The 14,266-nt window shown below is 33.4% G+C and overlaps 1 protein-coding gene and 2 pseudogenes across 1 annotated transcript; all 3 read left to right on the forward strand.

The window, feature by feature from the left end:
* The first annotated feature begins 794 nt into the window (after positions 1-794).
* Positions 795-2,670, forward strand: LOC107030647 (cytochrome P450 83B1-like). The gene is made up of 2 exons (XM_015231911.2): positions 795-1,740; positions 1,902-2,670. The coding sequence occupies exons 1-2, from the start codon at positions 853-855 to the stop codon at positions 2,508-2,510; spliced, it is 1,497 nt and encodes a 498-aa protein (XP_015087397.1). The 5' UTR covers positions 795-852; the 3' UTR covers positions 2,511-2,670.
* Positions 2,671-5,162: 2,492 nt separating this feature from the next.
* LOC107030491 lies at positions 5,163-5,860 on the forward strand (annotated as a pseudogene).
* A 1,147-nt stretch (positions 5,861-7,007) lies between these two features.
* On the forward strand, positions 7,008-8,862 carry LOC107029755 (annotated as a pseudogene).
* The last annotated feature ends 5,404 nt before the right edge of the window (positions 8,863-14,266 follow it).

Below are 14,266 nucleotides of genomic sequence, written 5' to 3' on the forward strand. Positions count from 1 at the left end.
AAGTTCAGAGAGTCGATTTCAGTACCCAAATTTTCAGAATTCTAAGTGTTTTGGAACGAGACCCCCACGACGGTCCGTCGTGCCCATGGCGGTTCGTCGTGGGATCCGTCGACTCAGCCAGTTTTTCCAGAAATAAAATCTGCTGCTCAAAACGATTAAACAGGTCGTTGCAGTATGATTTCTTGGCATTAACATACCTCGTATATATTGTAAAATAGCAAAAAAAAAATCATGGGAGAATTAAGGAAAAAAACCAAACTTCTCAACTATCCTAGTTAATGGTCGACTAAATAAGTCTATCATCTTTCTAAAAATGGTAGTTGAGGCAAATCTAGATCATTAGATACAGATTTGATCTCTTTAAATTACCAATTTCTTTATATTTATAGATTTTTAAAAAGAATATTATTTAGGTGTGTTTAGCATGGAAAAAAATGAATAATTTTTTTTAATATTATCATATTCAGTTAGTCAAAAAATTTGAATAATATTTTCTCTAAAAAATAAGTTTTTTTTTTTTTAAAAAAGGAAAATAACTTTCTTAGTGAAAGTAGGAAGAAAATATTTCACAAACTTTCAAAGTGATTGTGTCATCCAACACCCTCCCACACGCCTTATCTTCATCCCAACTCGTAGCCACTTTTCCTACCACCCCACACCAGTAATTCCTTCACCTTCACCTCTCATGCTATTTGTCCAGATTATATACAAAAATCCAAAAAATATTTATCATAAAAGAAAAACATTTTCCTTCGTATCAACCACACCCTTACTTTTTAATTATAAATTAAAAAGACAATAGAAAATTTTATTACAAGACATTTCAAGTGACTTTGCCCAAAAAGAAAAAAAATGTTGTTTTCACTCTTTGTAGTCCTTGTTATCATCATTATTCTCAGTTTCCTTCTTCCTAAAGCCAAAAGGAATGGAAAAAACATTCTACCACCAGGTCCTTTAGGGTTGCCATTCATTGGAAATTTGCATCAATTTGATAGTGTAAAGCCTCATACCTATTTTTGGAAACTTTCTAAAAAATATGGAAAAATATTCTCATTGAAATTTTGTTCCACTCCAGTAGTTGTAATTTCTTCAGCAAAATTAGCAAAAGAAGTAATGAAAACACAAGATTTAACATTTTGTAGTAGACCTTCTACTCTTTGCCAGCAAAAATTTTCTTACAATGGTCAAGATATTGCCTCATCACCTTACAATGACAATTGGAAAGAACTTCGAAAAATATGTGTTGTTCATTTATTTAGTCCAAAAAAAGTACAATATTTTGTTCCAATTCGTGAAGATGAAGTATCAAGAATGATTAAGGAAATATCTCAACAAGCTGTCACTTCACGAACTACCAATTTGAGTAGTATATTGATTTCACTAACGACTACAATTATCTGTAGAGTTGCTTTTGGTATTAGGTATGATGAAGAAACACACGAAAGGAGGAATTTTAATGAACTTTTAAAAGTGACTGAAGAAATGTTGGTAAGCTTTTTTGTCTCTGATTTTTTTCCTCTCTTTGGATGGATTGATAATCTCTCCAAAAAAATAAATATACTCGAGAAGAATTTTAAGGATTTGGATGAGTTTTACGAAGGACTCATTGAGCAACATCTCAGTCCTAATAGGCCAAAATCCATGGAAAAAGGAGATATTATTGATCTTTTGCTCCAATTGAAGAAAGACAAGTCAACTCCAATCGATCTTACTTTGGAGAACATAAAGGCTATCATTATGGTAATAAACTACTCCATTTTATATATGTCAGTTGCTTACACCTATTAATCTTTCATTGACTTGATATTAATACTCGAAGTATTTGAATAAAGATAAAATGAGAAATTCAAAGTTTGTGAATTTGTGTCAATGTTTTTATGCTCTCAATTTATATCTTGTAGAATATGCTAGTTGGTGGAACGAACACTAGTGCAGCTACAATAATTTGGGCAATGACATCTTTGATAACGAATCCGAATGCCATGAAGAAAGTTCAAGAAGAAATTCGAGAATCAGTTGGGAAAAAGTCCATAGTGAGTGAAGATGATGTCCAAAATCTTCCATATTTTAAAGCAGTGATAAAAGAGACATTTAGATTGTATCCACCAGCTCCATTGTTAGTACCAAGAGAGACGATGAGAAATTCCGTACTAGAAGGATATGAAATTAAAGCAAAAAGTATAATTTATGTTAACGCTTGGGCAATTGCAAGAGATCCTGAAATATGGGAAAGTCCAGAAGAATTTATACCTGAGAGATTTTTGAATAGTGACATTGATTTTAAAGGTCAAAATTTTGAGTTGATTCCATTTGGAGCGGGCAGAAGAGGGTGCCCGGCTATGACACTTGGTGTGGCAACTGTGGAACTTGTACTTTCTAATCTCCTTAATGCTTTTGATTGGGAGTTGCCTTGTGGAATGAAAAGAGAAGACATTGACACTGATGTTTTGCCAGGACTTACTATGCATAAGAAAAAACCTTTGTGCCTTGTTCCTAGAAATTATCTCTAGAAATTAAATAAGAATAAACTCCAATGTTTAAATTAGTTAAATATGTATGTATGATTTCGTTAATTATCCATGTTTAATATGGTCATATGATTTTATATCTGTTATTTTTCGTTTTAAACTTGTAATGGAGTAATTGAAGAGGGGAAAACATTTTCACAAATATTTTTTCCTTTGTTATTTCATATTCAATCATATAATAAGGTATTATTTCTAAATTATAAAATAAAAGCAGCAATCAATGAATCATATTTTAAAAGTTCTGTTTAAACCATTCAAACGACCCTTTAGTTTGTGAAACACAACAATTACTAGTAGAAGTGGGTGGGGGTGGGGGTGGGGGGTCGGTCACCATGGGCCACGGTTCTTTTTGAGTTCAAAATGAATCATTTAGCTCGCGTTAGACCAAATCAAGAATAAACTTATAATGATTAAGTGATTAATTAATAAAATAAAAATTTATAACAGAAAAATGACATGCAACTTGATGAATTTGATTTTAATTTTTTTTAAAAATAAATTTGTTATACTTCAAAAATCAGAAGTAAAAATTTAATATTTTAATTTTAGTCAATTTTCACATATTAAGATATGCTCCACAACAAAAAAAGCTGGATTCTAATGAGAGCTATGCATCTGCCATTGTTCCTCATTGTCTATATTAACACATGTTATAAAATTCATTTTTATGACTTATATGCCATGTAGCTAGGTGTCAGTTTACATCAATGGAATTAAGTACATGGAGAAATTAATTGATAGGTGGGGGTGGACTATACAGAAATACAAGATAAAAAAAAATTAACTTTAATTTATTTAAAAAATAATTCATAAATTTTATTTATGTTCACCTAATAATCACTTAATTAATAAGTGTTAAGGGAAAAGGTTGATATTAATTCTCACCTCGTAAATTTTAAAATAGCCAAAAAAAAAAAAATCATAGGAGAAGGATATAAACCAAACCTCTTCTATCCTAATGATCGACTCAATAATATGTCTATTTTCTGGCTAAAGATAGTAGCAGAGGCAGATCTAGATCATTAGCTATAGGTTTGATGACGAATGACTATAAAAATAAGTGTTTTTCTTTTTCTCTTTAAATTACCAGTTTTAGTACATTTATATATATTTGAAATTTCATAAACATGTATTTTCTTTTTGATATTATCAAAATCATTGATTCAAACTCCCAACTCCTTTTAGGGTGGGTTCAGTATAAAAAAATAAAAGAATCTTAATGTTTGATTGATTAAAATATTTTAAAAATATATTGTTTAGGTATTCAAATTTTTTGAAAATAAGAAAAATAAATTTTCTCGTAGCCATCAATATTTGCCCCATCTCGTAGCCATCAATATTCGCCCCATCTCATTGTCTATATTAACACATGCTATATAACTCATTTTCATAACTTATATCCCAAGTAGGTATCAATTAATGTTTTGTAGATTTTTTGTTGCAATTGAAAGAAATTAAGTGGTTTTTAGAGATTTGAGAGAGAAATTAACAAGTTGTGTAAAGATGATTAAGTGATAGGTGGGGGTGGATCTTGCTATATATAATAGAGTGTGATTTATGAATTTACGTGAATTTAATAATAGAGGAAGACAAAATATCAGAAGTATAGTATTTCTCATGAAAAACGCTTATCCTTCGTACCAAACAAGCTCTTACTTGTTATAATTAATATAAATAAAAGAAACAACAGTAAATTTTACTACAAGACACCAAGTGACTCTTCTATACAAAATTTTAATATTGCCAAAAAAAAAATTATGTGCTTTCCATTCTTTGTAACCATTGTTATTATCATTATTCTCAGTTTTGTTCTTCCAAAATTAAAAAAGAATGAAAAAAACATCCTGCCACCAGGTCCTTTAAGGTTACCATTCATTGGAAATTTGCATCAGTTTAATAATTTAACCCCTCATATTATTTTTGGAAACTTTCCAAGAAATATGGAAAAATATTCTTATTAAAACTTGGTTCTACTCCAATAATTGTAGTTTCTTCAGCTAAATTAGCAAAACAAGTAATGAAAACACAAGATTTAGCATTTTGTAGTAGACCTTCTATTCTAGGCCAGAAAAAATTGTCTTACAATGCTCAAGATATTGCTTTGTCACCTTACAATGACCATTGGAAAGAGCTACGTAAAATATGTGTTAGGTCATTTATTTAGTCTAAAAAAAGTGAAATCTTTTATTTCAATTCGTGAAGATGAAGTATCAAGAATGATTAAGGAATTATCTCAACAAGCTGTAACTTCCCAAATTACCAATTTGAGTAGTATGTTGATTTCACTAACGACTACAATTATATGTAGAGTTGCTTTTGGTATTAGGTATGATGAAGAAACACATGAGAGGAGGAATTTTAATGAACTTTTAAAAGTAACTGAAGAAATGTTAGCAGGCTTTTTTGTATCTGATTATTTTCCCCTCTTAAGATAAATTGATAAACTCTCTGAAAAATTAAATAAACTTGAGAAGAATTTTAAGTATTTAGATGAGTTTTATGAAGGACTCATTGAGCAACATCTCAGTTCCAATAGGCCAAAATCCATGGAAGGAGATATTGTTGATCTTTTGCTAGAATTAAAGAAAGAAAAATCAATTCCAATCGATCTTACATTGGACAATATAAAGGGTATAATCATGATAACAAACTACTTTATTTGTATCTATTTTATAAAATTTTCGAATGCATGAAGATATAGTTTGTTGCTATGTTTTTATCCTCCTATTTTCTCTTGTAAAAAATATGCTAGTTGCTGGAACGGACACTAGTGCAGCTACAATAATTTGGGCAATGATAGCGTTGATAGCAAACCCGAGTGCCATGAAGAAAGTTCAAGCAGAATTTAGAGAATCGGTTGGGGAAAAGTCTATAGTGAATGAAGATAATGTCCAAAAAATCTTCGATATTTTAAAGCAGTGATAAAAGAGACATTTAGATTGTATCCACCAGTTCCATTGTTAGTAGCAAGAGAGACTATGCAAAATTCCATACTAGAAGGATATGAAATTAAACTAAAAACTATAGTTTATGTTAGCGCTTGGGCTATTGGAAGAGATCCTGATATATGGGAAAATCCAGAAGAATTTATACCTGAGAGGTTCTTGAATAATGATATTGATTATAAAGGTCAAGATTTTGAGTTAATTCCGTTTGGAGCAGGTAGAAGAGGGTGTCCAGGTAGAGCACTTGGTGTAGCACATGTGGAACTTCTAATCTTCTTTACGCTTTTGATTGGGAGTTGCCTTGTGGGATGAAAAGAGAAGACATTGACACTGATGTTTTGCCTGGAATTATACCACATAAAAAAAACCATGGTGCCTTGTTCCTAGAAATCAAACAAGAACAAACTCCAGTTTTTAAATTGGTTAAATATGTATGTATAACTTTGTTAGTTGTCCATGTTTAATATGGTCGATCGTATGGTTTTATGTCTTATCACTTTTTGTTAAAAATTTGTAAGTAATTGTATCAATAAAATCACTTTTCTATTTCCAAAAGGTATCGCGAAAAAATGAAAAGAAAAAAGCATTTTTCCTAATTTCAAGTAAAATAAAACCAATGTTAGATATCTTTTATCTCATCCATAGAGAACATTATTGCCTTTATTGTCACAACTCAAGCACACACGACATGTATTATTTGTTTTGGCCAAACACGCCTTACGACTATAGTATATAACTCACTCCTTAGAAAAATTCTAAGCGAGGTTTGTCAATATATATCATTCATAGGGAATCATGTTCCATTAAAATCATATTTGTCATACCCCAATTCAAAAACACGTATTATCAACATTGCGCCCAAGACCCATATATTTCTTCCTTGGCTATGTCATCACTGAGCCCAAAAATTGTATGTACTATATGAACTTATGTTATTTTTTATAAAGTTTCTTACTTTCTTCCTTCATTCCGATTGATATGAGATTCCAATATATTGTAACCTTTACCCCTTCTTCATAGTTTAATTTAGAATTTCTTTTCCTTGACCATGTATTAACCCAAATTTTTGGACCCAAAAACTAAAGCTTTCATATTTTAGAGTTTATTAGTTTCTTCCCCTTCTAATAGGAAAAAATATCAAATGTTTAATTAATGCTATTAAGTCATTGATGAGATAAATATCTAGATAATATGGAAAAGAAAATGAGTGATAGAGGAGAAAAATCATTTTTCAGGCTTTAATTATTGTGGCCTGTGAATTTTCCAAAGTCCCTGCTTCGTTTATTGTTACTTCATAATATATTATTTTATGTCATATATTTTTGGGTTCCTATGTTTCTTTTTCAAATGCTTTTTAAATGTTGTGACTTATAGTTATTTTGTGTAATTTTTTTTAAAAAAAATTAAAGATTCTATGCTCGAATTCAAACTGAACAGTAGTTTGTTTGATCTCATAGTGCGAAAGTCAAACAAATTAAATAGAAGGAGTACTATAAATGAAAGAAATCGTAGAAAATAGATATAGAAAAGAAGTGATTTTTCCAAAAAAAAAAAACACATGATGTTCTTTCTACTCTTTGTAACTCTTGTTATCATCACTATTCTCAGTTTTATTCTTCCTAAAACCAGAAAGAATAGAAAAAACATTCTACCACCAGGTCCTTTAGGGTTACCAATTATTGGAAATTTACATCAATTTGATAGTTTAAACCCTCATCTCTATTTTTCGAAACTTTCCAAGAAATATGGAAAAATATTTTCATTGAAACTTGGTTCTTCTACTATGGTTGTAGTTTCTTCAGCAAATCTAGCAAAAGATGTATTGAAGACACAAGATTTAGTATTTTGTAGTAGACCTTCTCTTCTTGGACAACAAAAATTGTCTTACAATGGTCATGATATTGCCTTGTCGCCTTATAATGACTATTGGAGAGAACTTCGAAAAATTTCTGTTCTTCATTTATTTAGTCTCAAGAAAGTACAATATTTTAGTCCAATTCGTGAAGATGAAGCATCAAGAATGATCAACAAAATATCTCAGCAAGCCGCCACTTCACAAATTACAAATTTGAGCGGCATAGTAATTTCACTTACAACTACAATTATTTATAGAATTGCTTTTGGTATTAGGTATGATGAAGAAACACGCGAAGGGAGGAGATTTAATGAACTTTTAAAAGTGACGGAAGAAATGTTGGCTGGTTTTTTTATCACTGACTATTTTCCTCTCTTAGGATGGATTGATAAACTCTCTGGTAAAATAAATAAACTTGAGAAAATTTTTAAGGATTTGGATGAGTTTTATGAAGGACTCATTGAGCAACATCTCAATCCCAATAGGCCAAAATCCATGGAAGGAGATATTATTGATCTTTTGCTAGAATTAAAGAAAGAGAAATCAACTCCAATCGATCTTACATTGGAAAACATAAAGGCTATTATCCTGGTAATGACTAATGAACTACTCTATTGTTATAAGCAAGTCTCCTATATAATTGTTATGTATTTATTGACTTGATATCAACACTCTGTCATACAACTAAGTTTTTTCCTTGGTCGTATTTTTTGATCAAATATTAAAAAGTGCCTTTTTAAACTTAGTAAAATTACACATGTTATAATAACATTTTCTGATATTATTTAGGATAAAAATTCAATTGATACCACACACTTTCTCTTGCAGAATATGCTAGTTGGTGGAACAAACACGAGCGCAGCTGCAGTAGTGTGGGCAATGACGGCCTTGATATCTAAACCAAATGCCATGAAGAAAGTTCAAGCTGAAATTCGAGAAATGGTTGGTAAAAAGTCCATAGTGAATGAAGATGATATCCGAAATCTTCCATATTTTAAAGCAGTGATAAAAGAAACATTTAGATTGTATCCACCAGGTCCATTGCTACTAGCAAGAGAGACGATGCAAAATTCCATACTAGAAGGATATGAAATTAAAGCAAAAACTATAGTTCATGTTAATATTTGGGCAATTGCAAGGGATCCTGAAATATGGGAAAATCCAGAAGAATTTATACCTGAGAGGTTTTTGAATAGTGATATTGATCTTAAGGGCCAAAATTTCGAACTGATTCCATTTGGAGCCGGCAGAAGAGGGTGCCCGGCTGTGGCACTTGGTGTGGCAACTGTGGAACTTGTACTTTCAAATCTTCTTTATGCTTTTGATTGGGAGTTGCCTTGTGGAATGAATAAAGACGACATTGACACAAATGTTTTGCCTGGACTTACAAGGCATAAGAAACAACCTTTGTGCCTTGTTCCTAGAAATTATCTTCAAAAGTTAAACTAGACCAAACTCCAATGTTTTAAATTAGTTAAATATGTATGTATGCTTTCGTTAATTATCAATGTATAATATGGTTTTATGTCTTTCATTTTTCGTTATAAACTTGTAATGGAGTTGTTGTTTCAATAAAATCTCTCTTATAGTTCCAAAGGATTAAACAAGTATGAGAAAAGAATTTAGTGATATTAACTCCTTTGAAGAAGTATTACACAAAATTGATAAAACTTACCATTGAATCCATCTGGTCGTGCAATAGTATCATGAGATATATCAAAAACAACATTTTATTTTCAGTTTCACCATCAGAAGACTATTATGCGAATGTCACCTAACTCTCATTAATCAAATGCATATAGAAGTATCTATAACCTCTATCGTTGCAACACTAAGTGCAGAAACTAATATCTTTTTACCAGAAAACATACTTACCAAATCAACCTTGTGTTACTCTATACAAAGTTTTTTCTCTTTACTCTCTTATTCTCGATGCAAAATTTAATTAAGAATTTCTATTGCTTGACAATTAATGAATACGAGAATTTTTAGACGCAATCTAAAGCTTCCACATTTGTGAGTTTATTCCGTTTTCAAATTGCCTTTTGTCTAATTCTATGTAAATATAATTATAGGTGAGGCATTTAAAAGTACAAGATTTAGCATTTTGTAGTAGACCTTCTATTCTAGGCCAGAAAAAATTGTCTTACAATGCTCAAGATATTGCTTTGTCACCTTACAATGACCATTGGAACGAGCTACGTAAAATATGTGCTAGGTCATTTATTTAGTCTAAAAAAAGTGCAATCTTTTATTTCAATTCGTGAAGATGAAGTATCAAGAATGATCAAAGAAATATCTCAACAAGCTGTAACTTCCCGAATTACCAATTTGAGTAGTACGTTGATTTCACTAACGACTACAATTATTTGTAGAGTTGCTTTTGGTATTAGGTATGATAAAGAAACACATGAGAGGAGGAATTTTAATGAACTTTTAAAAGTAACTGAAGAAATGTTGGCAGGCTTTTTTGTATATGTTATTTTCCCCTCTTAGGATGGATTGATAAACTCTTCGGAAAAATAAATAAACTTGAGAAGAATCTTAGGTATTTGGATGAGTTTTATAAAGGACTCATTGAGCAACATCTCAATCCCAATAGGCCAAAATCCATGGAAGGAGATATTGTTGATCTTTTGCTAGAACTAAAGAAAGAAAAATCAATTCCAATCGATCTTACATTGGACAATATAAAGGGTATAATCATGATAACAAACTACTTTATTTGTATCTATTTTATAAAATTTTCGAATGCATGAAGATATAGTTTGTTGCTATGTTTTTATCCTGTTATTTTCTCTTGTAGAATATGCTAGTTGCTGGAACGGAAACTAGTGCAACTACAATAATTTTGGGTTGTAAGCTTCACTGTTGCAACACTAAGTGCTAGACCTGCAGAGACGAATCAAAATTTTGATTTTTTTTTTTAAATATGATTCAAAATACGGTAAGAACTATATTTCTACTCTAACTTTTCTTATTTTTCATATATAGTCTATGTGAAAATTTTATATAAAAATTGTGGATTCAATTGAACTTATAATTGTATGAATTATATATTCAACATTGAAGTGGATTAGTAAGATAAAGAAAATAGACACCTTCTTGTTTCTTATAAAAGTAGCTTATTAATTTTTAAAAAAACATTTATATTGATTGGATAACTTTATAAGTATTTAAATATTAAATTGTAAATTAAAAATATAAGATGAAATTAAAGATATTAATAAATCCAACAAAAGTTTCAACTCTCTGTAATCAAATTCTCTTCCCCAAAAATCCAACAAAAGTTTCAACCCAACAAAAGTTTCAACACAACAAAAGTTTCAACCCAACAAAAGTTTCAACCCAACAAAAGTTTCAACCCCTTTTCTGGAGGAGAAAAGGGGTTTAAATAGAAGGAGCCAGTTAGGGTTTCGAATGGAAGGCGGGGGGATTTCAGCCCATTTCAAATTTGAAATTCGAAATCTTATCCAAATGTTGAAGAATATGCTCCGAGGATGCTCCAACTTGTCGCATCCCAACAGATTGAGGGCGTGGTGGATGGCCGAGATCAATCTCTCGTCCTTGGCAAACGACGTGGCTCGATCCTACGTTGCCAAGGACGAGCTCGTGTCGCCTAGTGCGTTGCAGGGCTGGCCTAGTGCGTTGCAGGGCTGTGCGAGCTAAGGCTGCAGGGATCCGTTGCGTTGTCTCGTTCACGCGCAATGGAGAGAGAGGGGGAGAGAGAGGAGGAGAGCGTGAGGGTAGAGACGCGGGTTCGCGTCTGGATGCTGATTTCTGGGAATTTCGCGTGAGGGAGGTTCTGAATTTTTTTTTCTTTTTTGCGTCTGGGAATTTTGTGGGTTTCTGTTGGGGGTTACGCGCTTGGGGAAGAAGAAGGGAGAGGGGAAACGGGTCGGGGCCGGGTCGACTGAAGGGAAAAAGGGGATGGGCTGGATTTAGGAAAGAAGTGGGCTGGGATTAAAGGTGTTGGGTTGGAATGGGAGAATTGGGCCTCAGAATTGGGTTGGTTTCGAATATACACAGGATATACCGGCTATATACACAACTATGTAAACATTATATCGTTATATTTTCGCAAAATTATAAAACTAATTAATTTAAATTATTTGGAAAATTTAGGAAGCTCGATAATTAATTTATACCGACGTGGGTCGAAATTGGGTGTCAACAACTGTCCCTCATTTTACTCGGGTTGAAGCAAGCAGCTCGAGGAAAATGAAATTGACCAGACCAATTTTGACCAACTCCATTCATTTTAAAGGAAGGATTCGACAAAGGGTCTAGGAATTATGGCCGAACCCCTGCGAACTGGTTTCCTACATATCTCAGGCTATATGAGAATTCAGGCCACTTGTAGTTCGATAAGCTTGATTTATCGCACGATTTTGAAAAAATCAAAAGCCATCTCGATACCGAATTATGAAGGTATCGAAATGCTCGAGAATAGAATTCGCGAGCGAATGTTGGAATACAGCCGAGTTTTCAACATCAAAATCCGCCTACATATCCTTAAACCTTCGGAATCAGGCTGTGTGTAGTTCGACTCAATCGGTGGAAAAGGAAATCTATTATGCTAGATAACCTTTGGTTTTGGACAAGTGACAAATTAACGAGTATGAAAAGAGGCTTGTAACCTCTTAGCCATGAATGTGGCGCGCTTCACACCCATAATTAAGAACTTACACGGACATAACTTCCAAAGCTCTTGACGCATTGTCACTCAGATTGGAAACTTGCTTCCGATAAAACTAAACTTCCGGATGCGAGACAAAAATTGACGGAACTAAGGAAAAACCCGCGTGCTTCGAGAGGGGTGGTTCGATGGTGGTGGAAGTCGCTCCTCTGCTCGCGTCCTAAGAGTTTGACATTCCTCTTTGGACTGTGTCCCAGTTCGCTGCTAAGAAAAAGTTCCACGTTGTGCTGCATCCTTTTTGATGTCGTCCGCACCTGTGGTTTTTGGAGAATTCATCCTTTTGGATGCTCTCGACAAAGACTGAGATAAAACTCGTCAGCTTAAAAAATGCAATTAGGATGGGAGACAGTGTCTTTTACCATGCCGACACTTCATTGTTCTCCTCCATCTTCGACGTCGACTCGATCGGTCTGACGTCCAGCAAATAAAGCTTATGCCTTGTACTTTGCAATATAATCTTCAATGTACTCTATACTTGATGTCGAAATAAATAAGTAAATGCTGATGCAATATTAATGTCTCTTTTGTCGTCATCTTTGATGCTCTCTTTGATGTTTGCTTTTATCAAAAATAAAAGAATGCAGTTGAGGCTGATGGATAAATATTGCTCTCGGGATGCACGATTTCCCTTTCTTTATCTAGGTATGTCCTCTTGCGGGGCATGAATATCTTCCCGCGATACATAAATTCCTGCGAGGTATGAAATCTTCTCGCAATGCATAACTTTCAGCGAGGCATGGAGTCTTCTCGCGATGTGCAAATTTCAACGAGGCATGGATTCTTCTCGTGATGCATAAATTTCGACGAGGTATAAACTCTTCTCGCGATGTCTAAATTTCAGCGAGGTATAAAATCTTCTCGCGATGTATAAATTTTGACGAGGCATGAAATCTTCTCGTCGTGCATAATTGTTGACTCGCAATGCATGATTTTTCGCAATGCATGACTTTTCCGCGATGCATGATTTCCGCAATGTATGATTTCTGCAGTATGACTTCCGCGATGCATGAATATTTATATCATCTGTGTTGATAATAACGGCAAGACGATCTCCCAATAATATATCGACTTGATCGATAATGATAAAATAATAATAGCATAACAACCTCTTCTGAGGTAATGCATTGTCTTGATCGACAATAATTATCTTGCTTTAATAACGCAATGCAAATGGCGTCCTTTACGCAAATCGTGAAATCTTCGTTGAGATTCCTGTTTGATTCACCTTTGAATCTGGCCAGACACTTTGTAAATTTCATATTGTCGGGGAATGGCTTGAAATAAACAAACCCATTCACAAGTTTCCGACATAAGCGATATAAAATGCTTCCTGTTCTCAGTAAAATTACTGATTTTGGGGATGGTTTTCTCCTCTTTGGAGTTCCCTGTAACGAGCTAGCTAGCTCAATAATTATCCAACTGTAACGAGGTGGATGCTCGATAATAATCCAGCTGTAACGAGGTGGACGACTCGATAATAGTCCAGCTGTAATGAGGTGGACGGCTCGATAATATTCCTGCAAGATAAAAAGAAACTTGTTTAGAAATCACTTGAGGCAATATAAAGGAATAGAGATAAAATAAGGTGGAAGATTTTCAAGGTTTTGTTGAGGAGTCCACGATGGGTGCAAGTGACGCCTTTTGTCATTCTTGACAGCTTTACATAGCCATTTTTGTGACTTCAATGTTCCTGCATCCAAAGAAAAATTCTTAGTTTGAAAGACTGATTTGTGTTGGTCTTGTCTCCATGCTCCTTCTTGCAGTTGGCTTACACGCTCGCCCGTCCTTTACATGACATATTTGATGGAATTTTCGAGGGCCCTCCTCAAAAGTTTGTCCCGGTCTACAATATAGAAGAACTCTCATAACTTGCTCTGTCAAGTCTGAGGTTACTCATTCTGGAATTTTGAGGTCCTTCCTCAAAGTTTCCAGCTTACTTCAATAAGTAACATACGACATTTGTGGAATTTTTGAGATCATCTCAAAAATTCTGTCCCAGTTGCAAACTAGACTATCGTATTTTTGAGATGCACCCAAGGCTAACTCCGTAGCATTTTGGTCTTCTATTTTGACTTGTTGAAGAAGTCCAACTTCAAATGAATTTTTGAGATCCTCTCAGAAATTCTGTCCCAGTTTCCATTATGAAGAGAAATGGAAATCTTACTGGGTATATGACCGAGCCGTTGTGGCGCCTACGTATCCCATTGGAGCAGGAATCAGGTCAAACGTAGTTCCCCTC

The sequence above is a fragment of the Solanum pennellii genome, chromosome 9, assembly GCF_001406875.1.
Source record: "Solanum pennellii chromosome 9, SPENNV200".
In the NCBI taxonomy this organism is placed as follows: Eukaryota; Viridiplantae; Streptophyta; class Magnoliopsida; order Solanales; family Solanaceae; genus Solanum; species Solanum pennellii.

Bases quoted from the DNA above. Each gene is read 5' to 3' on its own strand.
- LOC107030647 (XM_015231911.2), top strand. From the start codon at position 853: ATGTTGTTTTCACTCTTTGTAGTCCTTGTTATCATCATTATTCTCAGT. The intron at 1,741-1,901 runs GTAATAAACTAC...TATATCTTGTAG, and splicing joins ACATAAAGGCTATCATTATG to AATATGCTAGTTGGTGGAAC.